This window comes from Leptodactylus fuscus, chromosome 11 (assembly GCF_031893055.1).
Source record: "Leptodactylus fuscus isolate aLepFus1 chromosome 11, aLepFus1.hap2, whole genome shotgun sequence".
NCBI lineage: Eukaryota > Metazoa > Chordata > Amphibia > Anura > Leptodactylidae > Leptodactylus > Leptodactylus fuscus.
The window spans coordinates 78,557,645-78,585,451 of NC_134275.1; the positions used below are offsets into that span (position 1 = coordinate 78,557,645).

Consider the following 27,807-nt stretch of genomic DNA (forward strand, 5'->3'; position numbering starts at 1 on the left):
TCACCTATGTGAATCTTAATACATGTTATGTGTGTATATATTTTGTACTCCTGATGTTGTATGAGGAAAATTAGCAGCATCTGCAGGGACTATCCCACTACACCCATTTTTGTATGTGTACATTTGTTTCCTTTACATTGTCCTATCTTGTATATGTGGTAAATTATTACAATAAAGATTTTTGAGATTTTTATTAGTATTTTGTACATTTATGTCATACTTACCTTTTTTTTGGTTGTTGTTTGTGTTTTGGCGGTAAGGACATGTCTCTATAGGGCGTAGAATACACAATGGAACTGATACATTTATCATTGTTACACTTATATTGTGTTCCTATTTTGCTTTGTGTTTTACAATCCGTTTTCACCACTAGCCTGTCGTATGGCCACTGGTGTTACTATAGTCTGCAGGCCCCTGTAAAAACGGGAGAGGATGGACGAGGTGGAGCAAACCCGGGGCAGGATACTGGTTCCGAAGACATGACCCAGGGTGCAAATATTTTACCTTTCAGTCAATCTAGGATCTTGACCAATGACTCACCTGTGGTAAAGGTGGTGGAGATGGGAGCGGAGCTGGTTTCACCTCTTAGAGCTTTGAGCTGGGCTCGGTACTGAGTAGTCGGATTGAGTTGACTCAACGTGAAGGATGAGAGATGAGGTGACAGACGAATTTCCTGAAAGATTTCAAGTGCACACAAATATAGCAAAACATATTGGATGGAATTTATGAAGACGCACATTTCTTCTGCTAGTCTGAATTCATTCATGAAAGAGCCTCAATCCCATAATAATTCTGGTGCATCTTGAGAGGTCTCATGTGCCAAAATTGGCATTTACACCAGTCAGGGTGCAAAGTCTAGTTTTCTGCGGCTTGATCTCTTCCCTTCTCTAGCAAGTAGATTGGAAAATGGAAAAAGTGCTGCATTTTGGTGCAAACCAGTAACTTCTCCCAGATAAATATGTAGATCTAATCTGAATTTCGTTACCTCATCTGTTACAATCTTAAATCCAAAGCCAAATTTATAGTTTGTCACGCAGTTGAAGAGTTTAGGTTTGCCCTACCTTAACTTCACCCTCGGGTGTTTGATAAGTCAACAGATACCCATCAGGCATGGCATCCGGAGCTTTCCATGTAAGCAGCGCACTACGAGCTGTGATTTGACTGGCTGTGAGATCTCGTGGCGTGTCCGCACCTATATGTGAACAAAGTCAACATCAGTAAAGTTATAGATTGCAATAAATTTAAGGCCTTTGAGTAGAGTTCTTTACCTAGGAAACCGAAAAAAGAGAGAGAAGAGTCCTACTCACTAGTGATGAAAGATGTTGATGTTGGTGCACTGGTCAAGGACCCTTGAGAACTTTGCACACTGACAAAGTATTCAGTGTGAGGATGTAAACCAGTCAGAGGTAGCTCAGTTCTATCACCGGCAACGGGTACCGTGACCAAGGGAACTGCATAAAAAAAAAAAAAATTGGGTCAAGTTGGACAAGACCAATATGGTCCACAACAAATAATGGACAACGTCCATTAGTGGTATAATATTGTAATAATCAACATGGAATTAGTAGCAAAATCTTTGAGTGAAAATGGCCTTCTAGAAGGGTGATTTTCAAAGAGAACTGGGCAAAAGTTGAGTTGAAAACCAGGGGTGGTCTTCTCAAAGAAGTTGTCTACATTCACCGTGCCCACCAAACAAGTCTAGTCTTACTGTTTTCCGCTCTGTAAGTGACCAAATATCTGTCCACCGGTCCCGTTGGAGCTTCCCAGCGCATAAGAGCTGAGACTTCTGTGATATCGTGAGCCCGCAAAGATCGGGGACCACCTCCAGCTGCGAAAGAACACTGAATTAGAGAGTCTTCTTTTTGCACTTTTTGTTGTTTAGATAACATTGAGAAAAGTTTATAAACACCAACTTAGTCCCATAAATTTACCTGTGGTGAAGAAGTCCGTCAGGGGTTGACTTTCCTCAAATCCCCGCACAGAAACCACAGTGACCTCATAGTGGGTTCCAGGTATGAGGCGTTTCAATTGGGTGGTGGTTCCAACAACACTGATGCTCTCCGGTTCTCCTAAAACATTGGAAGATTATACATTGGGGGAAAACCCAGTTTACCATAGTTTTACTTCTCGACTAAGAAGAGCAGGTAAGATTACCTCCGTCGGCCAGTTGATAGGACACTTTGAATGCAGTTGTATCAGGATTTGGGGCATCCCAACTAACAATGGCTGAGGTTTCATCAATATTGGTAAATCTGAGTTTCCTTGGAGGTTCCAAATCTAGAACAAAGGAAGGAAATGACCCTCAATGTAGATGCCTAGATGACTTCTATGGCCATTTTATGTGCCCCAGCTCGAAACTATTTTTTAGCCATTGGCTAATGTGGAATACTGCCTGGCAATATGTAGAATACAGAAGAACACAAGTCCTCCAGACTAAGACAATCTTTATAGCTACTCTCGATGTGACTAAGGGTCCTAAACAGACAACCCCCTCTATTCACATTTTTCTATATCACCTTAGGAAATTCTGATTTCCCACCTCTATTAAAAATTTTTTGGTTCTCAATACCTAGACGTCCAGTCTTTCCAGAAGCTTCAAGACTACTATCTTCCTCTCCATTTATGAGGCGATGCAATTTGACTGTGTAGACAGTATCTGGTTGTAGACCAGTGAGAAGGATAGTCCTCTCTGTGCCCTCAATGGTCACTGTTTTTGAAGACTCCTCTTGACCTTGGATGGCGTATCGAATAATGAACGAGTCAAATGCACCTTCTGGGGCCTCCCAAGAGACATTAATGGCATGTGGTCCATGTGAAGAAAGGTAAATCTCACTTAAGATAGGTGCGCCTTGTCTTTCAAGACCTTGTCTTGCTGGAAAATATAAAAATACATACATATATAAATATTGCAAATAAGTATAAGAAATATCCCAAAAATTTTAATATTTTTGAAAAATGATGAAACAAGAAACCAAGAAGTTCTCCAACTACATATGATCTACTTAGCCCATCATGGGTGTTGTAGACTAACAAAATCTGGAACCTTCAGGTGTTGGTTATGTAGTATATCCATATATATATACTAATGGACTACCTGTTGTGACCTCTGTGGATAAGGGCATGCTTCTCTTCTTCCCTCTTAGACCGTAGGCGTTACATTCGTATCTGCTAGCTGGAAGAAGTCCTTGGACAATGGTGCTGGTGTCTTCTCCTGGAATCTCAATTTCCCTGATTCTACCATCGGGATCACGACACTGGACTACAATGGTGTCAAATTGAACATTTCCTTCCACTTTCCACGATAACTTTATGGTTTCCTGGGTCACATCAGATGCCACCAGGCTGACCAGTCGAGCTTCCAATAAAGGAGCTGCAGAGGGAGAAACTTTTTTTGGCACTGTGAAAATTGTAGGATTACTTTTGTCAATGACTGTTTAAAGCGATTCATATAATCAAATACAGTATGTGGTCATGTTGTTCAGGGGAGAAATACAGTTTTTTTTCCCCACAAGTTAATGGCAAAGATAGTGCCATCTCATAAATGATGGAGATCTAGATAGTGCCACAATACCTCTCTGATTTAGGCACAGATAATGCTATGTTCTTGTCTCTCCCTGCAAATGATGTAGCACAGGTAGTACTGCCTCCCAATTTTTCTCTGACAATGTCTAAGGCACTTTCCCCACCTTTCTCTGTGAGTGATGTAAGCATAGATTTACTACCTTCATATTTATGCTTCAGAATTGTGTAGGCACAGATAATGCTGCCTCTAACAGATCATACTGCCTCCCTATCTTTTGTTATAAGTTATGTAAATATATAACGCAACCCCTGAAATTATTTAGATATAGATAGTACTACCTCACTCACTTTTGTTGTAATTGATGCATGCAAAGATAGTAGTGCTTCTTCTTGCAAATTAAGTAGGCTCAGACAGTACTGTCTCAGTCTGTGCCTGCACATGTTATAGGCCCAGATAGTGCTGTCTCCTTGTTTCTGCCTGCACATGTTATAGGCACAGATAGTACTGTCTCCTTGTTTCTGCCTGCACATGTTATAGGCACAGATAGTGCTGTCTCTGCCTGCACATGTTATAGGCACAGATAGTACTGTCTCCTTGTTTCTGCCTGCACATGTTATAGGCACAGATAATACTGTCTCCTTGTTTCTGCCTGCACATGTTATAGGCACAGATAGTACTGTCTCTTTGTTTCTGCCTGCACATGTTATAGGCACAGATAATACTGTCTCCTTGTTTCTGCCTGCACATGTTATAGGCACAGATAATACGGTCTCCTTGTTTCTGCCTGCACATGTTATAGGCACAGATAGTACTGTCTCCTTGTTTCTGCCTGCACATGTTATAGGCACAGATAATACTCTCTCCTTGTTTCTGCTTGCACATATTATAGGCACAGATCATACTGTCTTCTTGTTTCTGCCTGTCCATATTATAGGCGCAGATAGTACTGTTTCCCTGTCTCTGTCTGCCCATATTATAAACACAGATCGTACTGTTTCCTTGTTTCTGCCTGCACATGTTATAGGCACAGATAGTACTGTCTCCTTGTTTCTGCCTGCACATATTATAGGCACAGATAGTGCTGTCTCTACCTGCCCATTTTATAGGCACAGATAGTACTGTCTCCTTGTTTCTGCCTGCACATGTTATAGGCACAGATAATACCGTCTCCTTTTTTCGGCCTGCACATATTATAGGCACAGATAGTGCTGTCTCCCTGTCTCTGCCTGCTTATATTATAGGCACAGATAGTACTGTTTCCCTGTCTCTGTCTGCCCATATTATAGGCACAGATAGTACTGTCTCCTTGTTTCTGCCTGCACATGTTATAAGCACAGATAGTACTGACTCCCTGTCTCTCCTCTCATTTATTCATTATTATGCTTCTGAAAATGTCACAGTGAGCTCCAGTACCTGTGGTGGTCTCAACTATGGCTGCTTTGCTTCTCTTTCCCCCTGAAATTCCATAGAGAATAAACTTATATCTCTTCCCAGGCTTCAGATTTTCAACCTCTATGGAACGTTGTTGTTTATCCATAGTGATCTCCTTAGGTTTCCCTTCTGCATCTCGGTACATTAGAAGAAATGTGTCAAATTCACCACTAGTGACTTCCCAAGAGAGACGGACAGACTCACTGTAGACCTCAGACGCAGTGAAGGACTCCAGACGTGGAGGTGTAGCCTTCTCTAAAGAACAACAAACATGAAACGTCATAAATCAAGATGGCAGGTGTATTTGTCAATATAAAATATCTATAGAATACAAGAACCTATAGAAGACTAGAACATTCTGCTGTGACTATTACATGATAGTGGATTCATCATTAAAGGGGTGCCCTCTCTAATATAACTTTTTCTGTGTGCCCTACTAGGGTCATAAATGGCCTGTTGAAGCCACTACTAATAAAATATATGTCAGGGTACAGATGCAACATAACTTATTTTGTAGAGATCTTGAAAAACGGGCCCTATCTTGGATCTCTTCTCACCTGTGCTGATTTCTGCAGTCACTGGTTTACTCTTCTTTCCACTAGTTAAACCATATAAGAAGAATTTATATTTTTTTCCAGGCTTTAGTTCCTTCACATCGAAAGACCTCAAATCACTTTCTAGATCAACTTCTCTTGGTTGTCCATCCGCATCCCGATAAAGCAGAAGAAAAGAGTCAAAGTCTCCACCTGAGACCTCCCATGTGAGATGGGCCGAATCGCTGCGAACATCAGAGGCAGAAAGAGAATCCAGACGAGGAGGCTTGGGTTTTTCTATTGGGCAGAAAGAGATGAGAAGTAGGGTTGAGTGATCGGGACCAGGAAAGATCGGATCCCAATCGACGATCGAGCAAATTTTGGGATCGGCTGGAAAATGATCGGAAATCAGATTTTGAAATCTCAAGATCAGCTCAACCCTACTGTATATATAATATACAATTAGGGTTGAGGGATCGGGAAAGATCGGATCCCGATCGGTGATCGAGCAAATTTCATAATCGGGATCGGCTGCAAAATGATCGGAAATCGGATTTTAAAATCGATCCTGAAATCTCAAGATCGGCTCAACCCTAATGAGAAGTCATGAAGAGTCTTCTGATACAAGGTAAGAGGACAGATTTGGGTTCAGATGTTCACATCTACAACAACCAAGACTAAATGGTCATGGACACAATTGCATTACTCCTCTGCCCGTACTGTACTTCTACGAGCCTCTAACTGCATATGGAGGCTTTATTGAATCATATCATGTAGGAGTTCCCACCTGAGAATATGGTTCCCTCCAACTCAAAAATGTCTGCAGATTTTCTAAGCTCTCCTCAAGAAACAATCTGCTGATCATAGAGAGAACTGTGTGGCGGTACTTTTACAGCTGCACAGTTCTCCTCTGTTATTTGTCAAATATCTAGACAACCTCTTCAATTTTATCTTTGCCCTTTGACTCCAGGAGATGTATTGGTCATAAAGTGATTCTTCTACCCTGTTAGATACCACACTTCTATCATTAATCTAATCTAAAGGCTTTGTCCCTCCACAGTGGTCACCACCACAGTGGTAAGATAACACGATTTCTCTCCACCATCACCCTATCTCTTATTACCTGTGAAGACAAAGATTGACTCCGGTTCGCTGTAACTGTCTCCCCAAATCCCTCGAAGCTCCACGGTGTAATTAACCTCAACCACCAGCCCAGTGATGAGGTAAGTTGTCTCGTCCCCTCTTAGAGTCTCCTCTTTGTTTGGTCCTCCAGGTGGTCCATACTGTAGCACATAGGCATCAAAATCCCCATCCAAAGGTTCCCATGTCAAACGGAAGGAATCTGGCCGCACCTCGGACACAGAGAGGGGAGAAAGGCGCGGTGGTGTTCCTCTATCTGGAGATGAATCTGGGTAAGAATACATAAGCCGAACTAAAAAACATGTAGCAAATTGTTGTAACCATTACAGAATTATGTAAAAATTTAATCATACAAGTGGCATGGTCGCACCAGTTTTTGAAACTTTTGCCAATCATTGGGGTGGGGAATAGCCTAAAGATCATGGGAATGGTGTTTAGGGGCACATAGACCAGGCATGTCCTCTTATCGTTGGACTTGGCACCATGTCATTGTCAGGTGTCACCCATGCTCTCAAGCTAGTAAAAAGTTGCTGTCCACTGTAATGTGATGCCACTTGATACTGGATTTGGCATGGCTGGCATCAGCTACATGTATGATGTCATACCCTAGTAGTGGGATATATCGGTATGCATCACGTATATAATATTCTTATCTCTTGAACACGATACCAGCTACTTTTGGGACATTTTCCTGTAATTTATCACTGATAACGTACGAGTTCCCTGCCCGAGCTTACTCACCCATAAATGCTTTGGCAAAAGTAATAGTATTTGTTACTGCCAATAAAGTTTATCTGTACGTGAATAAGTCAGCGAGAGCAAGACATTGTGTCTGAGAAGGCTATAAATCAGCTCCGGCCAAAATTCAATGCGGCCCGAGACGTGAGCATGGACTTTATAAGAAACAGCTGCCTCCGCTCTTACCACTGGCTATGTCATTTACATTATCTTCTATGTAACTTTACATCGTATTGGTGCTCAGACTAAGGGCGTGTTCACATCTGTGTCCTTGAGTCTGGTCTCCAGGTCCAGAAGAATGGAAAAATGGTCTGTCCAAAGATGGACAACAATGGATCCCGAGGGAGCCCATTGCCTGTAATGGGGGGGTCTGTTGGGTGTTTTATTATTATTTTTTTCCAGACACTGGGCAAAAAATTGGGCTTGTCAGACTGACAACTAGCACAGATGTGAACATGGCCTAAACTGCAGTCATTAGGAGTCCCAAGCTGCCATATGTTTTTTTGGCTCCAGTAAGGGCCTCATTCCCACAGATGTATGCGTTGTCTGTATGACCACCATGTATAACGGGATCAGATCCCAGAAGAGTAACGCACTAGTATCTTCCTTGTGACCCTGGTAGTGAATAAGCTGTGGCGGTGACATTTCCTGTTGGCTTTAGGTGTAGCTTACTGGCATTGTTTGCCGTTCCATTAGAAGAAAATGTGCGGCCAAAAAATGACCTATTGTTTAAATCACATTTTTTATGTTAAACACATTTTTAAGAATTTTTGGTAATGTTGTTTTTAATTTTCCATATTAATACATATGTTAAACAAGAAAGAAAATCGTAAAAATATTGCAATTTCAACTCTTGCCATTAAGACGAAAACAGTCACTTGCTGTTTCTTGGAGGCGGACCATAAGACAATGGTCTGGAGCAGATAATATTGATTCTATGGGTGAGTTTTTTTAGGCATGCTCTGTGACCAGGGTTCAGCGATCGAGATCGGGAAAGAACGTATCCCGATCGGCAATCGAGCAAATTTCACGATCAGGATCGGCTGGAAAATGATCGGAAATCGGATTTTGAAATCTCAAGATCGGCTCAACCGTAAAAGTGACTTTTCCCATAGACAAGCATTGACTAGGGTTGAGCAATCGGGAAAGAATGGATCCCGATCGGTGTTCGAGCAAATTTCACAATCGGGATCGGCTGGAAAATGATCGGAAATCAGATTTTAAAATCAATCCTGAAATCTCAAGATCGGCTCAACCCTAACTGTGACCTGTGCAGAGTGGATAACATATATGTGTGCTGTAAGTGAGGTGAAATCTCTGCAGGAAGTCTCAGCATATTATTTGGTTTAGTGGCCAAAATCAGAACTTCCAAATTCTTTAGAATTTTTTTTAACGGTAGATAACAGAGAATGTTTCCTACAAAAACGCTCCAAAAAATCTTTTTTTAAAAAACTGAAAAACTTGATAAAAAATGTGGTTATATTCTGGTGACACATTCCCTTTAAGTTCTTAAAATATGGAGAGAATAAATATTTTTTTTAATAAAATATATACAGATAGAAGTGAGGATTTACAGACCGTCAGAGCTGACATTACACAGGGTGCGGTTACAAAGCATATCACGTGTTGGCCAATTTTAGCAAAGTCGATCTGATGAAGATAAGTACAAGATGTGCAGTGACTGTGTTTACCGATTAGGGAAAGGTCAAACATTGTGAGAGATATTGGTTTCTCGGAGAAGACGGCTGGATCTCTGGTTTTGTTTGTCGAGTGCTCGGAGATTAGTCATTGCACAGCTATTTATTTACTTCACTTACATGAAGCACAAAAACGTTGTGGGTTTGGGATTCCCCATGTGTTTGTTAGCTGTGACTTTACTCAACATTGTCCTGTTCTGTTATCTTCGAGATGGGATTGCTAAAGACCACAAGAAGATTGTAGCATTGTAATTGAAGCCATCGCTACGTTAATATTTGTCTCATGATCCATAGAAGACCATTTCTTCCCAAATAGTCAACCAAAGATGACGATGACAGTGGAAGATCAGGATCAATCTCAGAGAATCATCGACCTGATCAACAGGACATCACAAAAACATTGAGTACCATCAGTAGACATAATTCTAACACCAGTAGGCTCCCAAAAAACCTAAGAGTGGAAGATCAATATCAAGTTGAAGAATCATCAACTTGGTCAGTAGGACCAATGTGATGTTATGTTGATGTGCGATCGGAAAAGTCTATGAGCAGAAGACCATAAGAAGAATCCCAAGGCAAGGTCTACAGGTAGCCAGATACATTAGATCCAAATACTGTAGATTGGACCCCAATGCAAGGTCCATAAGTGGCCAAACACATTAGATTCAAGTTCTGCAGACTGGACCCCAATGCTAGGTCTATAAGTGGCCAAACACATTAGATTCAAGTTCTGCAGACCTGACCCCAACACTAGGTCTATAAGTGGCCAGACACATTAGATACCAAGTTCTGTAGACTGGACCCAACGCTAGGTCTACAGGTGGCCAGACACATTAGATACAACTACTGTAGATTAGACCCCAACACTAGGTCTATAAGTGGCCAGACACATTAGATTCAAGTTCTGTAGAACGGACCCCAACGCTAGATCTATAAGTGGCCAGACACATTAGATACCAGTACTGTAGACTGGACCCAAAGCTAGGTCTATAAGTGGCCAGACACATTAGATACCAGTACTGTAGACTGGACCCCAACGCTAGATCTATAAGTGGCCAGACACATTAGATACAAGTTCTGTAGACTGGACCCCAATGCAAGGTCTATAGGTGACCAGACACATTAGATGTAGGTTAATCATAAAAAGACTATTGAATGATTGTATGATTTGTCCTTATTGGTTCTTACAGTTGCTCAGACATACTGTACATGTCCCATGATGAGTGAAGAATGAACAATTATTCGTGAATATCTTTCATGACTATTGGATGAAAACTTTAATCATGGCCAGTTTGTTTTCGGACAATGATGGTGGGTCATGGTTTGGCAAACTATTGTTTGGTGTTAAATTTCTAAATTTTGGTTAATATGGTTGACTCATTTGTATGTCCACCTTAAGACCACATTGGGCCATCATTACATCTTGAATAGTGGATCATCAATCGAGCATCTCCATCTCCAGCTGATCATCTCTGAGACCTGATCAGTAGGACACTTGCGTTGCAAAGTTATGAAGGTTTGTAGGCCGATAGACTATAAATACACAGTTGTTAAAGCCTCTCTTCATCTAATCTATTATTTCTATAGAAGAGTTTATGCAGAGCTCAATGGCTTCTCCAAATGAGACACTTCATGAACTGTAATTGACTTGTGGCTTTCGAGGCTTTAGTTACTAGAGGGTAATGCAACCAGCTATGCGCGAGGGAAATGTCAAATGCAAAACGTGGCAATTCTAAGTACTGACGTGATGGGAAAGAAGCCTACATGGGAATATATCTTCAGGAATTGAGCTGAGCGGCCTTTAGAACTGCAGATGTTAACCCGGGTTCCAAGTGTTTAAAAATAGATCATGTTTTTTGGCCTATTCTTGACTTCTTATCATGAGATGTACTGCAAAATACATCAATGTGTATCAGTCATCTGGAGTAAGCTGATGTTCTATCAGTCTCCGGGGAGGTTAGATTATTAAATGCTTAGGTCAGTGCTCCAGACAACAATGGGATGATCTACTGTACTCTAGGTAATGCCTGTCCTCAAACAACCATATAATATCTCAGTCTTATTTGCTATTTGTGATCTGTAAAAATATGCCTTCTAATAACCATGGCTAGAGCTGATCTTGTAGTGCCAGGGGATCCTTCATACCTGTCGTCACCTCCTCCTTTAGAGGCCGGGATAGTTTTCCTCCTCGCACACCGTACAACGATATTGCGTATCTGGTGTTCTGACTCAGGTCCTCCAATGTCACCTCTCTTTGGTCTCCAGGAACAGTTGTCTCTTTTGGTCCCAAATTATCAGTCACATCTTCATAGCGAATCAGGAAGGACTCAAAGACATTCGGCCTGGCCTTCCATATTAGCGTAACACTGCTACTTGTGACATCTTGAATTTGTAAGCCACCCAATGGAGCAATGGGTCCAGGAGGTTTTTTCGTAGCTGAAAAAAATAAAATGCCTATATGGTTATATAAAAGTTGATGTACAAAACCTTGAAGACATTTTAGTTCTCTACCTGTAAAAGCATGAACACTTGTCATCTGGACTGGTTCTTGATATGCAACCTGAATCCCACAAAGAATCTGACCATAGGAGCTGAGCACAACCACGACAATTCTAGTCACACAAGAAGATGTGGTTGGAAGGCAAAGGCTAGGACTCACAGATAGACTAGAGGCTTAAAAGTAGAAGTTAAGACTCTTATACCAGGCTTGTTGGTGGAGGCCAAGGCTCTATTTCTGAGATGTCAAGAGTAGATATTGTACTCATCTTCATTTGAGAATTGAGGAGAAGTTGAGAGGTAGAAGTATAGACCTGAACTGTCCATATGCAAAAACCAAAGTTGTATGAACACATGACAATATTCCCCCAACAGAAGGTAGGGGAAGAAGAATCCTTTGTTCTCAGGGAAGATAAGTCACTGTTAGAGATGTCCAATGGTGGCTTATTTCTCTATCCCCATGGACAAGCCATGTACATTCGACCAACCAAGACTTTATGGAGAAGTTCGACGGAATAGTCATTGACCAAAGAAGTATCTGTTTAACAGCTATGCTGGTAACAATGTATGATCTGCTTAAAACCAACACAATGTCATAGTATAGTATAGTGCAGTACTTCTCCATCGGGAGGTGGCCCACACTAGTCACCACTTGTATGTAAAGACACCTGAGGAAACAGTCACCATACGCTGAACAGGACTATAAACGTCATGGACTCATTCTATGCTTATTTCATACCATTCTGGAAAGAAAATGAAAGACAACCTGGGATCATCTTTTCATTTTGGCTTGGGCTTCCACCAATGGTGTGACCCAAATGTCACCATGTTCTGACTGGTGAGGCCCCAATAGAGAAAGGTGTAAAAGCTCTGGTATAGGCTTAAATCATAGAGGTGCACATACGCCATCGAAAGCTGTCGGCAGTGCAGTTAGTCCTCATCCAAAGCAAAAGTTCATTTCACTGCCCTTACATTGCACCTAAAAGTGGCCTACTGGTAATCCCTGTCAACCAGCACCCACAGCACATACCATGGTTGGCCCCACTACGAACCTGCCCCTTGTGGTTGAGTATACATGGGTATATAAAGGGGAGAGATGGGTATGCTGCTGCCAGATACCTAAACCTCCTTTACCCAAGATCATCTGTTGAAGGGTCATCAAAAGACCTACAACAATATTAAATAGTTGGTTGGTCCTACAGAGTTGGTGGCTATGTCAGTCTTTCTCGTACTGTACGGGGGACACTTAAAATTAGGACATGAGAATATACTTTATACTTAAGCCTGAGCAGTATTGGACTATCCCAACAGAATACAAGAAGATCCTCCATGGGCTCGAACACTATCATAATCCAACAGAAGACATCCCAATTTACAAAGTCCTATGGTCTATTTCCTATGGGTTGTCGGGGTTGGGCCCCCAGAATCATTTTATCTGGTGGACCCAAGGAACCTCAGCCTGACACTGAACATGGTTAATAATGAAGACAAAGGAGAAGATGCTATACCAATGTAGAAGAACAGAAGTATACAGAAGAGGTCAAAGGTTTCATTGCTCTTGGGTTAGATAGGAGAGGGTAAAGGTCACAGACATTTTGATCATTTACCTTTAGTTGTGATGACTTCGGCTGTATATGGCGTTCTGGTGGTCACTTCAACGCGTGGTTGACTGGTTGTGGTTAACGGAGCTGTCAGTAATGGCAAAACCAATGTTATTTCCAAAGGACTCAACTCAACATGGTCTCCTGAATCCCATGACGATGACTCTACGTTTTATATAACGTGTCCCTTGCATGCTATCCCTTCTTCACCCCCCATATTGTAAAAACATCTAATACCTCCATGCCGATCCAAGGAATGTTACATGCAGAATATGTGCACGGTGACATGCTATAAAGCAGTGAACATATATTGCTATGTATGGATATATAGGTGACTATATCTTCTGGGATTACACACACACATAGCAATATATACTAGTTTATATATTATATATACATACACCAGCGTGAGGCCTATGTATAGTATACATAGACAGCAATCCTATACATATATACTATAGAATATACATATACAGGGATAATGACAGAGTGGCTCAGAAAGCGAAGGTACATATATCTGTCATTAATATATATATCATACATACATGTATACAGCACATATATACACTCCGTTCACTTCACCAATATACATGTATGCTTGTGGGGAAAGAACTACGGATGTTGACAAGCATACAGATACAGCTGCACATACACACACATACACACGACACTCTGTAACAATATGATATATATATATACATTTGTGCGTTCACATTGCCTGAAGGGTAAAGGCGTTATCAGCAGGTCAGACGCGGTGTCATTGGCCATACGGTGAGCACACAGCGAGCGGCAGAGGGAGAGAGAGGCCTGTGAGGTAAAACTGTGATGTTATTCATCTGGGAGTGGTTGAGAGGGCAACAGACTGAGGGAAACGAGACAGAAATTAGGGAAAAAATGTGAAAAAAACATTGAAAGAGCAAGTCTGGTCCCATATCAATATTCACCGACACATCAAGATCCCTATTCTTATCAGGAGAGGTCAAAGTGTGCAAGAAGATCACAGGTCGATCACCATAACATTAAGCATTCAACTTCCCTGCAGCACCACCACAGGAGAAATGAAGTATTACATGGTGTCCATTATAAAGAATGGGCTGTCCATATCATGTTTACATGTTGGGTCCTCCAAAAGATGAGATGCCCTCTGTGGTCGGGTAATTAATGGTGGTGGTAAAACTGGTATATGATACCCTAGACATCCAATAAATATTACTGTAATGTCTTGAGGAACGGAAAAATAAGTAATTGAACCCTAAGACTAATTTTAGCAAATGGTCAGTGACTCTATGGTCAGAACCTTGTCTGATCTGCAACCCACCAGCACCCGAATCCTACATCAATATCATCTAATGGAAAAGTATCTGTCCCACCACCTGAAAGATTGATGGACAGGCTGTGAATGGTCGTGAAGATCGGTATCAAAGTTAAGGCAGAAGTTAATATTCCAGAAAAAAATCAAAAATGCAAAAAAATATTTTGCAATAGATATAAAATTATCAATGCCACGGCCACAATATTCAGTGGGCACCAACTATCCAAATGGTAATAAAAGGAACTTACGAAAGGTTACGGCATAAAACACATAAAAAGCTTGGGGTCAAGGACCGAAGGAAAGCACAAGAAGCTTGGAGGAGGACAAGAAAAGTAGTAAAAGTCATACAGTCCTTCTAGATGGTGGATTTATCTACTAAATCTTCCAAGACACACTGATCATTCGATTAGTGTGATATTACCTTGTCAAGGTATGGGCAAGTAAAAAGATAAACTAGTAGAGTCTCAACATAACCCAAGCTCCCCATCTTTCCTATAAGCTATCTTGCCCAGTACCTGTGTCAGCCACCAGTGAGTAGGACTTGGATGAGCGGCCCCTCAGCATCCCATGGAGATCAAGTCTGTAGCTAGTTCCTGGGACTAGATCTTTAATTTCCACCTCCTTGACTCCTCTTTCCACCTCGATTTGATGAGGAGATACACCAGCAGCTGGTGGCCATGGGCTATAAATGATTACTGCCTTGTCCCATATGAACCCAAGACCTTCTAATGATATCACAAGGCTAGTGGGATTTCTCTGTTGTATGCTGGGTCTTCCTTGAGCACCAGGACTTGGAACATTCAGAACAATAGGACTTTGTATGGGGCCAGTTCTACCTTGGTCTTCTCCAGATCCCGGAATGTGATTGATCACAAATGAATTGTCTTTGGTTTCTGAGGTCTCGTCAATGACATGTGTTGTAGTTTCTCGTGTTGGGTTCTGATATTTTGGAATAGTCCTATCTACCAGTACTTTGTGTACAGTCCCTTCCTTTTCTATTCTATGTGTTTTATGGAATACTGGAGGTTCATTGGTACCATGTTCTTGTCTATCATCCACATGACCTCTGGGTATATCATCGACATTTACGGCACCACCTCCTGTTTTGGAGCCAGGGACTACCTTCTCTTTAGGTTTCTTATTGGTGCTTCCCGAACTAGTCTTCCTTGAATTTTCATATTCCTGCACCTTTGAACCTGATGAAAATGTTTCAACATCTAGATCTGGCTCCTCTATCAATGTTTGTTTATCCATTTCATCTTCCGTTTTCTGCTTTGGGGGAGTGCCCTTTTTTGAAGGGGGAACTTTCTTTTGTGGCACTGTTCTTTTATCTGCTATTGGTTTGGAAGGTTTTGAAGAGTCCACCTCAGCTACAGTCGAGGCAGGGGTTCTACCTATTCCATTTAGATCTCCATCTATCTCTTTTGAGACGGGCCTATATTTATCCACTGTCAATATCGTTGGAATATTTATTTCCCCAGCAGCTTCAACCCTTCCCAAAGTCTCTATATTAGGAATGGCAGATACAGTTCTAGTGGAATCTGGTCCGCTAACCAAACCATCTTCCTCCTGTGAATCACCAATTGCTTTGGCGGTCCCTACATTGCCTTGTAGTCGGGATGCCCCTACAGGTTGTGAGTTTCCAGTGGCTCCTGGTGTCTTTTGTGGAAGACGATCATACACCATATCTGTAAAACTATGAGGCTTCCATTTTATTAAGTATAGGTATATTGCTTTGGCCACAGAGTCCACAGTCTGGTTGCCTCGAAGAGGATAAGAAGTGGCTCGAAGATAACTCTTTAATCGCTGAATAAATGTCCCATTGTACATAGATAACTTTTCAGGCAGGTTCTCGATGACAGCCTTTATTTGTGAGCCCCATATTCTTGTTTGGTTTCTAGGTTTTGTTGAGGTTGGTGGCTCGTGTGCATGTCCTTCCACCCTAGCTGTCTCATTAGATGGTTTACTATTCTCCTCTCCACCTACAGTTTTTTTTCGAGAAACATGGATAATCTTATTTACCTTGACTAATGTCGTGACATGTTTTCTAGATTTTGTTGGGTCTGTGGGATCATCTATGTCTTCTTCTCCTTCAAACCCAATCCCAACAGGCTCCACATGACTCTCTGTTGATGTTTCTGGAGTAATTCCACTTTGCAAAATAACCAACCTGTCCTCATGTCCAGAATACGGTTCTGTGGTTGGTTTTTCTAAAGGTTTGGTTTGCCAGGATTCAAGTTCTAACAACTTTTTGGCGACTCTGGACTTATCTGGCAATCGACCACCACCTTTAATAAGCTCTTTAGTATGGACGCTAGTGGTTGTGTGTACATCTTCTGATTCTCCTTCATACAAGTGGATGGGGATTTCAGTTTTGGATGGTCCAAAATGTGTGATGTTCCTTGTGATTATCCACCGCTCCACCTTGGTTCCTGGTAACTTGTCTCTCCTGTTCAATGGATTGACGTGTTCTGAATCTTCTTCGCTCACAGTAGTGATCACCTCTTCATCTTGTCTATTTGCAGGCATTTTTAAGGGGTACTCTGAATCTTCATGTTCTTGGTAAGGATCTGCCGGGCTTCCTTTAGTCCGATGTGTTTCGTATATAGTTGTGATAATAGTTTTGATATTCTTTCGGGTGTGTATGATGGTTTTATTTTTTTGGTTATCCAGTAGAGTTTCTTTACTTTCTTCTTCTTCTTCTTCTCTTTCATGTGAGATTTCCTTTCTCGGCAACTTTGAAGGATATAAATTTCCCTGTTTTGTAGACTCTAAATTCACAGAAGTGTCAATTGTATGAGAGATCTTGACCGGTCCGTGGACTATGCGTTTCTCCTCCACAGTCAAACGTCTCCGTTCTTCTCCAGCTAGTAAAGCACCAAATTAAGAAGATGAGAGTTATCCTGTTAGCAGTCAACATTAAGGATGAAGTTAAGATATAAGACAATTCTGAAAATATAAAGTGATGTTAGCACACCTGGCAAGTGAAATAGGCATGTATTCCTAAAAAAAATTACAAAATTAGTCTTGATGAATCCGCTGTAACAAAGTAAATTGAGATTTAGCAAATTTATATTTTTAATGATCTTGTGGAACCAGAATGTTCAACTATTTTATGTCACACTATCCAAACAATGAGAAATAATTTACAGAAAAACAGAATACGACTAATACCTTTACCATATGGTATAGTAGGCAATGGCCAGGTAGGCGCTACTCTCACAAAATCTCACTCTTCACTCAATGGTGCATGGAAACCATCTTGACTTGCTCTAAATTCCCATTGGGATAAACCCAAATAGTTGCGCCCATTGCATTAAGTTGCTCATTGGCACCATTACCATTGTCTAACCCAACACGATGGAGGATATTACTTGGGATTTGTTCCAACTAGATGCACTAAGATTAACAATGAACACTTCTGAAGACCAACCTCTCTTGAAGCCCTTCTAGGAACCCTCAATTTTTTTATTCTCCCAGAGTTTCTTGTGGCAAGCAATTTTGGTACTACCAAATAATGAAAATGATGGTGGTTACCTCAATGGAGGAAGGATAATCTGATTTTTGCAATGGGCTCTCGATGGCCATCCCGAATTATGGGCCCAGTCGCTATTGCTACTTCTACAATGAGTTCAGTGCACAAAAACTAGAAGAACGCATCTCAACTATGAGTGACTATTGACCGTACTAGATAATAAGGAAGATAATAAAGACATACAGGAGGCCTTATCCCATTCTGGTCCCATGTCGGTTCACCATATTATACCCAAAATATCTCAGTGACCATCAGCGGTGAAAACTGCGCAATAACATCTCACACAAACTCCAAGAATCTTCCAAACTGCAGAGTCTCTGTGCTCTTCACGACTAGAGGTTACTAAATCACATTACATCTATAAAATCGTACACTTTGATCCATCCTATTGCCAACATACACATTTAACCTTTTGTAAAGTATTATTGGTAGTGGTTAGCGCTCTCAGGCCTGTAAAGGAAGACCTACAAAGAAAAGTCAATTAGAAAGTTCGCTTGGACAAAAGTGTCCCTCTAGAACTTTGACAAACTGCTCCTGGAATCAGAAATAAGGGTTATAGAGGGTTAATAAAAGGGTTTTTTATGACTCCCATGTTTCAAACTCTCTCTTATATTGTGGTGGTCACCCAGCAGTCACACACTCTTTGGTTGCACCCATACACCACTACCATCATGTTGTGATTTTTCCTCTCACCCGTCCCCTCTGCTCCCCTTGTTTCACCTGTAGTTCCGGTGATCTCGGTATCTTGGCTGTGCTCCTGTCCTTTCTCAGCTCTCAGTAGGACTCTGTACTCTGTGTTCTCTTCCAGGCCAGTTACTTTGATCCTATCTCCCTTCCCAGGGACCCTCAATTTCTTCTCCTTCCCATTGGGATTAATAAGGGTCACAATGTATCGGTCAGGAAGAGACTGAGGCCTTTCCCATCTTAGGAGTAAAGAAGAATAGGTGACATCGGACACACGGAAACCACGTGGAGTCTCAATCTCTAAAAGAAGGAACATAACAAGAACATCATAACAATCAACTTGGCAAACCTACTTTACCACATAGACTTAGACTCGATGACTTCGACAAGAGCCATGACCAAGGCTCATCTATGAATGCACATGTTATCTTGGTTGCTTGGTATGGACTTCCAAACTTCCAATGCTTGCCAAAATAGTTGCACCAACTCAGTTTGTCAAAGATCCTAAAATGCTCGGTTCACCTTCATGCAAGTTGAGAATTCATCTTATGGATGACTCAAGAGCAGTGTCAATATTCTGGAATGGAGATCTCTCACAATCCCAGAGAATCCATGCCCCTATAATGGAAATATATGCCTAGGCTATGTTTTTACACCAGCCACTAGAATACACAAAAAGGGCAATTCCCGTTTTCTACAGTTTACTGTTTGGCTTTGCTGTGTAGACTGGGGCAGAATTGGCAGAGCCATTATATTATTAGCAAGGGGATGAGTTAGTTCCAGATGTGTTATATTGTTAGGAGATCTGGCAGGATAGTAACACTATACACATAGATACGGCTTTGCATGTAGCTCCTGTGCGCTCCCTGGACTCTTGGGGTGCAGGTTATGCTCCATCTCTTCTTGGAGAAGCGACAAACATAAAACCTTTAAGCCATACAATAAATATACAAGAAGACATCTAATGGAATGTTCTTGGCACCTAAGCAAAGCTATACATTAGTTTTATTACAAAAAAAAATTGAAGTCACATGGGCGCCCATGTGTATACGGCTTCAGATGGCCAACACATGAGTCTTTCGATGTCCAAATATTTTCAGAGGAGTCTATTTTCTTCTGTTTTGCTTCATTCATATTTTTTTCCAAAAAAATAAAGTCTGGGCGGCCGATCCCAGCTATTTTGGAAGGATCCAATATTTCCACCAATAAAGATTTAACTGTGGAACACATCTCGCTCTACCAATTAGCCTGTCAATGAGAAACGCAGATCCTGGCCTGGCAAATGGTACAAAGCTTATGTTTGGGACTATCTTGCTTCTGTCGACTCCTTTACCCCCTCCAACCGTTCTTGCTGCATTACGCTGGCTCGGGTCCAGGCTATACTCACTTGTTTTGGCGGTTATGGAGGTTTCGGGCCCTAGTGTTGAGCCTTTCCGAGGTTGCATGTTTATGATATATTCTTCTCCTGGAGCGAGGCCGGTTTGATGAAATGTGGTCGATGAGCCATCGATGGTGTTGGTTATGGCGCCATTTTCTTTCTGTATTATAAACAACCATTACACATCAAAATTGTTTTTAAGGGGAAAAAAACTAGTCCATTAAAAGGTAACCAGTAGGAATTTTGGACAATCAAACTCTTAGATCATAAAGGACAAGGGCACTTTGTGGGGGTAAATTGAAGAGGTACTCCACTCCACTTATTAGAAAGGTCCCTGATAATAAGCAGATCAAAACGTGTCCCCCTGCCATGATCAGCTGAAATTTGAAGGCAAATCAGGCAGTAAGTGTTCAATTTCCCTACAGCGCCACCACAGGGGAAACTAAGCATTACACATTCTAATTAATAGTTTGTCTATATAATGCAGGGCAATACCGGTCCTCCAGAGCAGGAGACACTCTTCTGAATGGCTGAACCCTTCTATTAACTCACACAATAGACCTCTACAACCAGGACTCCACTCCACCATTGTTGTCCTACCTTGGCTTTGAAAGTGATGTCATATGAGTCAGGGGCAGATGGAGGTTGGTCCCACTCCAAGGTGACTGCTGATTCTTCTTGTGAGATCACATGAAGGCCGGTGATCTCAAATATTTCCGTAACTTCTACAAAACAGTAAAGTAGTCATTACTTAGAGCTCTGGGGGTCTGGTTTCTCCTTGCAGAGACCCCAGCTGACACCTGGCAATAAAATGTGTTCTCCTCCAGAAGGAAGAAGACTGTCACTGCCACCATATTGTAGGTAGCTACCCTGTACGTCAAGTCATTAAAGAGCCCTGAAAAATGACTTTGGATGTCAGCCAAACTCGGGTCACTTTCTAAAGGAAGAGACATCGATCTGTAGACAGTTGTTTTGGGGTTCCTGACCCAAATGGTTGGCTGGATGAGTGGCATTAGAAACAGTTCTCTTCCTCTAGAGGAGAACTCATTTTGATAAATTTTGGGATGTCGGTGTGGATTGTAATACTTGTGTTTATGAGATACTAGTAGAGCTTAGGTAGGCCATAGACATTACTAGGCTGTCGGCAGACTGTTAACTTTCCCGGTCCCCCCATTGCACATGCATGCTCCACTTTCCAAAAGGAATTGTGAAATTACTAAGCATGGATGGTCAACAAGCAATGACTAAAACCACCATCAGGAGGGGGCCACAAACTGTGTCTTATGGTATGTCCCGCAGACCAGGGTCCAAATCTAGTTTGCCAAATTTGCCAAAGAACTTACCAGATGAGCAGTCAGGACCACTGAAGCCCTTCTTACATATGCAGACACCATTTGTACATTTTCCTCGTCCGTAGCAGTTTCCTGGACAAGTCTTGGTTCCACAGACTGGCCCGATGTACCCAGTATTACAGATGCATTTCCCATTCACACACTGGCCATTATTGTTACAGTTTTTGGGGCACACTTTAGATCCACAACTGGGTCCCGTGAAACCAGGATTACAGATACAGATACCATCTTCACAACGTCCATGGGCATTACAGTTGTCAGGACATGCTTGAGATCCACAGTCCAAACCTGTAAATCCAGGGTTGCAGACACATTTCCCATCATCACACCTTCCTTGGTTATGACAGTTCTCTGGGCATGTTCTAGAGCTGCAGTCCTGGCCAGAGTATCCAGAATCACAAACACAGACGCCATCATCACATTGGCCCTGGTTTGAACAGTCATTGAGACAGGTTTTAAGGCCACAGTCTATATCAGTGTAGCCAGGATCACACTGGCAGATCCCATCGTCACAATATCCCCGATTGTTGCAATTATTGGGACACGCTCTTATCTCACAGTACGGTCCGGTATATCCCTGGTAACAGATGCATTTTCCATCATCACAACTACCACGATCGTTACAGTCATCTGGACATGTTCTAGCTCCGCAGTCTGGGCCCATGTAACCAGAATCACAAACACATCGACCATCTTCACACCGACCTTGGTTGTTACAATCATTGGGACAAGTTCTAGAGCCACAGTCTAGACCAGTATATCCAAAGTCGCAGACACACGTTCCATCTTCACACCTGCCCCGGTTATTACAATCCTTTGGACATGTTCTAGACTGACAATCTTGACCGTTGTATCCAGAATCACAAATGCAAACGCCATCATCACACCGGCCCCGATTGTTGCAGTCATTTGGACATGTCCTCGTACCACAGTCTACACCAGTAAATCCATAATCGCAAACGCATGTCCCGTCTTCACAGTGGCCCCGATCGTAGCAATTGTTGGGGCATGTCTTCGTGCCACAATCTAGACCGGTATATCCAGAATCACAGAAGCATACGCCTCCTTCACAGCGACCTCTGTCATGACAGTTTTTGGGGCAAGTTCTGATAGTGCAGTCCACTCCTGTGTAGCCAGGGTTGCAGACACAATTTCCCCTCACACACCGACCATGTCTAGTGCATTCAGCTGGACATGTTCTGGCCCCACAAACTGGACCACCAAATCCAGTATTACAAATACACTTGCCATTGATACACTGTCCATTTCCACTACAGTTCTTCGGGCAAGCTTTGGAACCACAGTCTGGTCCAGAAAATCCAGAGTTACAGATACATACTCCATCTTCACACCGACCCCGATTGTGACATTTGTTGGGGCAGGTTCTGGATTTGCAGTCCACTCCTGTGTATCCAGAATTACAGATACATTCACCATCTTCACATTTGCCCTGGTTGTTACAGTTACTGGGGCAAGTCCTGATCTCACAATCAGGCCCTGTGAACCCCGGATTACAAACGCATTCTCCGTCCTCACATCGGCCACGTTTTTCACACTCTTCTGAGCAGATCCTGATTCCACAATCTGCACCAACAAATCCAGGATCACATACGCACTTTCCAGAAATACATTGTCCTTGCTCATTACAGTCCTCAGGACAGCCCGAATATGCGCAGTCCTCTCCAAAATACCCACTGTCACAAACACAAACTCCATCTTCGCATCTGCCGTTACCATTGCAGTCATTGAGACAAGTCCTAATACCGCAGTCTGGACCCGTAAATCCAGTATCACAAACGCAGACTCCATCTTCACAATCGCCACGGCCTTGGCAGTTGTTGGGACAACCTCTTGTGCCACAGTCCTCTCCAGAGAAGCCTGGTCGGCAGACACACACTCCATTTTCACATCTTCCTCGGTTTAGGCAGGTTCTGGGACAGGTCTTTATACCACAGTCTGGGCCAGAAAATCCCGGATAGCAGACACAGAGGCCTCGTTCACACTTCCCATGATTCATGCAGTTTTTGGGGCAGGTTCTAGAGCTGCAGTCTTCCCCAGTGAACCCGGAATCACAGACACAAGCTCCATCTTCACACTGTCCATGATGGTTGCAGTTGTTGGGACAGGCTTTATAACCACAAGACGTGCCAGAGAATCCCTTAAAGCAAATGCAACGACCCTTCACACATCGGCCCTGGTCATTACAGTCCTCGGGGCAGGTTTGTAGTTCGCATTTGTCTCCCATATAACCGTCTTTGCACTGGCACTGCCCATCTACACAAGTGCCACGAGAGTCACCGCCACAACCTCCAGGGCAATCCTCAACAGCCTGGGTACAAGGAGGAGGCTTCAAGCTGGCCGGGTCATCTGGAAGAAAGGAACTCTATTAGAAAGATGACAAGAAGAAAGAGATTAATGGATGATCTAATATCTATCTATCTATCTATCTATCTATCTATCTATCTATCTATCTATCTATCTATCTATCTATATATCTCCTATCTATTTATCTCCTATCTATCTATCTATCTATCTATCTATCTATCTATCTCCTATCTATCTATCTCCTATCTATCTATCTATCTATCTATCTATCTATCTATCTATGTATCTCCTATCTATCCATCTATCTATCTATCTATCTATCTATCTATCTCCTATCTATCTATCTATCTATCTATCTCCTATCTATCTATCTGTCTGTCTATCTATCTATTGATCCAGAGGAAGGCAAAATATACATTCCCGAGAGAGTATTTGTTATTTCTTTCCATATTGGATTATGAAACTTTCCATATCTGTCCCCCTTATCACAGATAGTTCTAATCATTCACATCTATTCTTTCTGGTTCCATCAGCCGCATTATCTTATTCACCAGGAAACAGAGTATACAAGCCGCTCTATATCCATAGCACATTCTGTGGTCTAATACATAATACTCCAGCAGCCTGACAGCCGGGAGTACAGGCGGGCGCGGAGCCTAGACAAACCTGCCTGCACTATGTCTCTTTTATACACATATACAGTGACTACCCTGCGGAGAGCCAATAAGGGGGCAGTTGTTTATAGAGTCTCTAGGTTTAGCGGAGGCGTCACATGAACCCCTCTGGTTCTCACCATTGGGCTGTGCTATATTCCCAACACTCACTTTCATCAAACTATAAGGAATTCTTATAGGGTACCTAACCTCTAAAGAGACTATATACAGTCCTATGAAAAAGTTTGGGCACCCCTATTAATCTTAATCATTTTTAGTTCTAAATATTTTGGTGTTTGCAACAGCCATTTCAGTTTGATATATCTAATAACTGATGGACACAGTAATATTTCAGGATTGAAATGAGGTTTATTGTACTAACAGAAAATGTGCAATATGCATTAAACCAAAATTTGACCGGTGCAAAAATATGGGCACCTCAACAGAAAAGTGACATTAATATTTAGTACATCCTCCTTTTGCAAAGATAACAGCCTCTAGTCGCTTCCTGTAGCTTTTAATCAGTTCCTGGATCCTGGATGAAGGGATTTTGGACAAACAATTCAAGTTCAGTTAAGTTAGATGGTCGCCTGTTTTCTGTTAGTACAATAAACCTCATTTCAATCCTGAAATATTACTGTGTCCATCAGTTATTAGATATATCAAACTGAAATGGCTGCTGCAAACACCAAAATATTTAGAACTAAAAATGATTAAGATTAATAGGGCCCAAACTTTTTCATAGGACTGTATATAGTACGGTGTGTGTACATGAGGAGTAACACTATATCTGGCCAGTATACAGCTTGTATTCTGCAATGTCTCATGTCTCCCCTTCCGCAGGCTCTGTCTGTAGTTCTCCCTGAGCCGGGCACTGTAGACTATCTGCCAGACACTGCTCACAGTACGTAGAGGAGAATCTCATACTCAGAAACAGCCCCAGGACATATATAGAGAACTACTGACCTGTACTGATGTGAATAAAGTACTTGACTGTGATCGAAACCTGAGTTTCTGCTGCCATCTTCCTCTCTCTCTCTCTCTGCTCAATCCTCCCCCATCCCCTCTCCATAGACTTCGATAGATACAGTGGGGCAAAAAAGTATTTAGTCAGTCACCAATAGTGCAAGTTCCACCACTTAAAAAGATGAGAGGCGTCTGTAATTTACATCATAGGTAGACCTCAACTATGAGAGACAAAATGAGAAAGCAAATCCAGAAAATCACATTGTCTGATTTTGTAAGAATTTATTTGCAAATTATGGTGGAAAATAAGTATTTGGTCACCTACAAACAATCAAGATTTCTGGCTCTCACAGACCTGTAACTTCTTCTTTAAGAGTCTCCTCTTTCCTCCACTCATTACCTGTAGTAATGGCACCTGTTTAAACTTGTTATCAGTATAAAAAGACACCTGTGCACACCCTCAAACAGTCAGACTCTAAACTCCACTATGGTGAAGACCAAAGAGGTGCCAAAGGACACCAGAAACAAAATTGTAGCCCTGCACCAGGCTGGAAAGACTGAATCTGCAATAGGCAACCAGCTTGGATTGAAGAAATCAACTGTGGGAGCAATAATTAGAAAATGGAAGACATACAAGACCACTGATAATCCCCTTCGATCTGGGGCTCCACGCAAAATCTCACCCCGTGGGGTCAAAATGATCACAAGAACGGTGAGCAAAAATCCCAGAACCACGCGGGGGACCTAGTGAATGAACTGCAGCGAGCTGGGACCAATGTAACAAAGCCTACCATCAGTAACACACTACGCCGCCAGGGACTCAGATCCTGCAGTGCCAGACATGTCCCACTGCTTAAGCCAGTACATGGCCGGGCCCGTCTGAAGTTTGCTAGAGAGCATTTGGATGATCCAGAAGAGTATTGGGAGAATGTCCTATGGTCTGATGAAACCAAACTGGAACTGTTTGGTAGAAACACAACTTTTCGTGTTTGGAGGAAAAAGAATACTGAGTTGCATCCATCAAACACCATACCTACTGTAAAGCATGGGGGTGGAAACATCATGCTTTGGGGCTGTTTCTCTGCAAAGGGGCCAGGACGACTGATCCGGGTACATGAAAGAATGAATGGGGCCATGTATCGTGAGATTTTGAGTGCAAACCTCCTTCTATCAGTAAGGGCATTGAAGATGAAACGTGGCTGGGTCTTTCAACATGACAATGATCCAAAGCACACCGCCAGGACAACGAAGGAGTGGCTTTGTAAGAAGCATTTCAAGGTCCTGGAGTGGCCTAGCCAGTCTCCAGATCTCAACCCTATAGAAAACCTTTGGAGGGAGTTGAAAGTCTGTGTTGCCAAGCGACAGCCCCAAAACATCACTGCTCTAGAGGAGATCTGCATGGAGGAATGGGCCGACATACCAACAACAGTGTGTGCCAACCTTGTGAAGACTTACAGAAAACGTTTCACCTCTGTCATTGCCAACAAAGGATATAGAACAAAGTATTGAGATGAAATTTTGTTACTGACCAAATACTTATTTTCCACCAAAATTTGCAAATAAATTCTTACAAAATCAGACAATGTGATTTTCTGGATTTGTTTTCTCATTTTGTCTCTCATAGTTGAGGTCTACCTATGATGTAAATTACAGACGCCTCTCATCTTTTTAAGTGGTGGAACTTGCACTATTGGTGACTGACTAAATACTTTTTTGCCCCACTGTATGTGTGATCTGATACATGTCACCTGTACATTTCCCTAAAGCAGATCCACCTGGTGCAGATGGATGTAAACGTGGCATATCTTTGGTTCACAGCCCTCTCTTGTACCAAACATTCACCACTTTGGTCCTTCTGTATCCCATTTGCTACTTTTTATGAAAGTGGGTGGCGTGGGGTGGAGACCAAGATGTACTAGTTTGGGGGAACCTCCGACCACCAAGTTTATAGACCAGAAAGCTGTCATGAGTTATATCTGAAATCTATGCAAGTTTCTGACTATGTAGACGGCAACTCTGTTGCATGGGATTGCGGTTGAATTATTAGGAATCCGGAGCCCCTTATTAATTCAGGGACTGGGGACTCAAAATAATATCGTATGGACCTCGAATTGTTCAGACCCCACTTTTACCGACTCTCACATCTAACTTTGGAGACTGCAAACCATCATCAGTTGCCAGCGGAGACTACTTTGGGGGCATGCTATACATAAAGTAACAGCAATGTGCGGCACTGCGGCATTGTACGGGACAAAGCTGTAATACGCTGCACCAATGCTAGTAAGTATAGGACGTCCAGAGTACGGCCTGAGGAGGAGGTGCCATTGTTTGCCATGATCAGCGGATTGATGGGGGTGCTGAGAGTTGGACTCCCAAGAGTTTTATATTGCCTAAGGACAAATTAGAAACATCTTGTCCCGAAAAACCCCCTTTAAGAAATGTA

At 42.2% G+C, this 27,807-nt stretch overlaps 1 protein-coding gene across 3 annotated transcripts in view; it reads right to left on the reverse strand.

The window, feature by feature from the left end:
- TNXB (tenascin XB) overlaps nucleotides 1–27,807 on the reverse strand; it is a 51,241-nt gene that overhangs the window by 11,090 nt on the left and 12,344 nt on the right. Inside the window, exons 3-20 of one of the 3 annotated variants that reach the window (XM_075259292.1) lie at nucleotides 21,412–23,787; nucleotides 20,669–20,793; nucleotides 20,078–20,228; nucleotides 18,727–18,990; nucleotides 14,987–17,338; nucleotides 13,166–13,246; nucleotides 11,208–11,498; nucleotides 6,611–6,895; nucleotides 5,512–5,784; nucleotides 4,937–5,209; nucleotides 3,095–3,370; nucleotides 2,570–2,872; nucleotides 2,155–2,277; nucleotides 1,932–2,069; nucleotides 1,709–1,828; nucleotides 1,308–1,451; nucleotides 1,062–1,192; nucleotides 541–673 (exon numbers count right to left, since the gene is read on the reverse strand). In XM_075259292.1, the coding sequence (XP_075115393.1) occupies nucleotides 541–673; nucleotides 1,062–1,192; nucleotides 1,308–1,451; nucleotides 1,709–1,828; nucleotides 1,932–2,069; nucleotides 2,155–2,277; nucleotides 2,570–2,872; nucleotides 3,095–3,370; nucleotides 4,937–5,209; nucleotides 5,512–5,784; nucleotides 6,611–6,895; nucleotides 11,208–11,498; nucleotides 13,166–13,246; nucleotides 14,987–17,338; nucleotides 18,727–18,990; nucleotides 20,078–20,228; nucleotides 20,669–20,793; nucleotides 21,412–23,787 (7,839 nt within the window). Of the gene's footprint in view, nucleotides 1–540; nucleotides 674–1,061; nucleotides 1,193–1,307; nucleotides 1,452–1,708; nucleotides 1,829–1,931; nucleotides 2,070–2,154; nucleotides 2,278–2,569; nucleotides 2,873–3,094; nucleotides 3,398–4,936; nucleotides 5,210–5,511; nucleotides 5,785–6,610; nucleotides 6,896–11,207; nucleotides 11,499–13,165; nucleotides 13,247–14,986; nucleotides 17,339–18,726; nucleotides 18,991–20,077; nucleotides 20,229–20,668; nucleotides 20,794–21,411; nucleotides 23,788–27,807 lie in introns of all 3 variants that reach the window. The other 2 variants (XM_075259291.1, XM_075259293.1) reach the window with 2 other exon arrangements.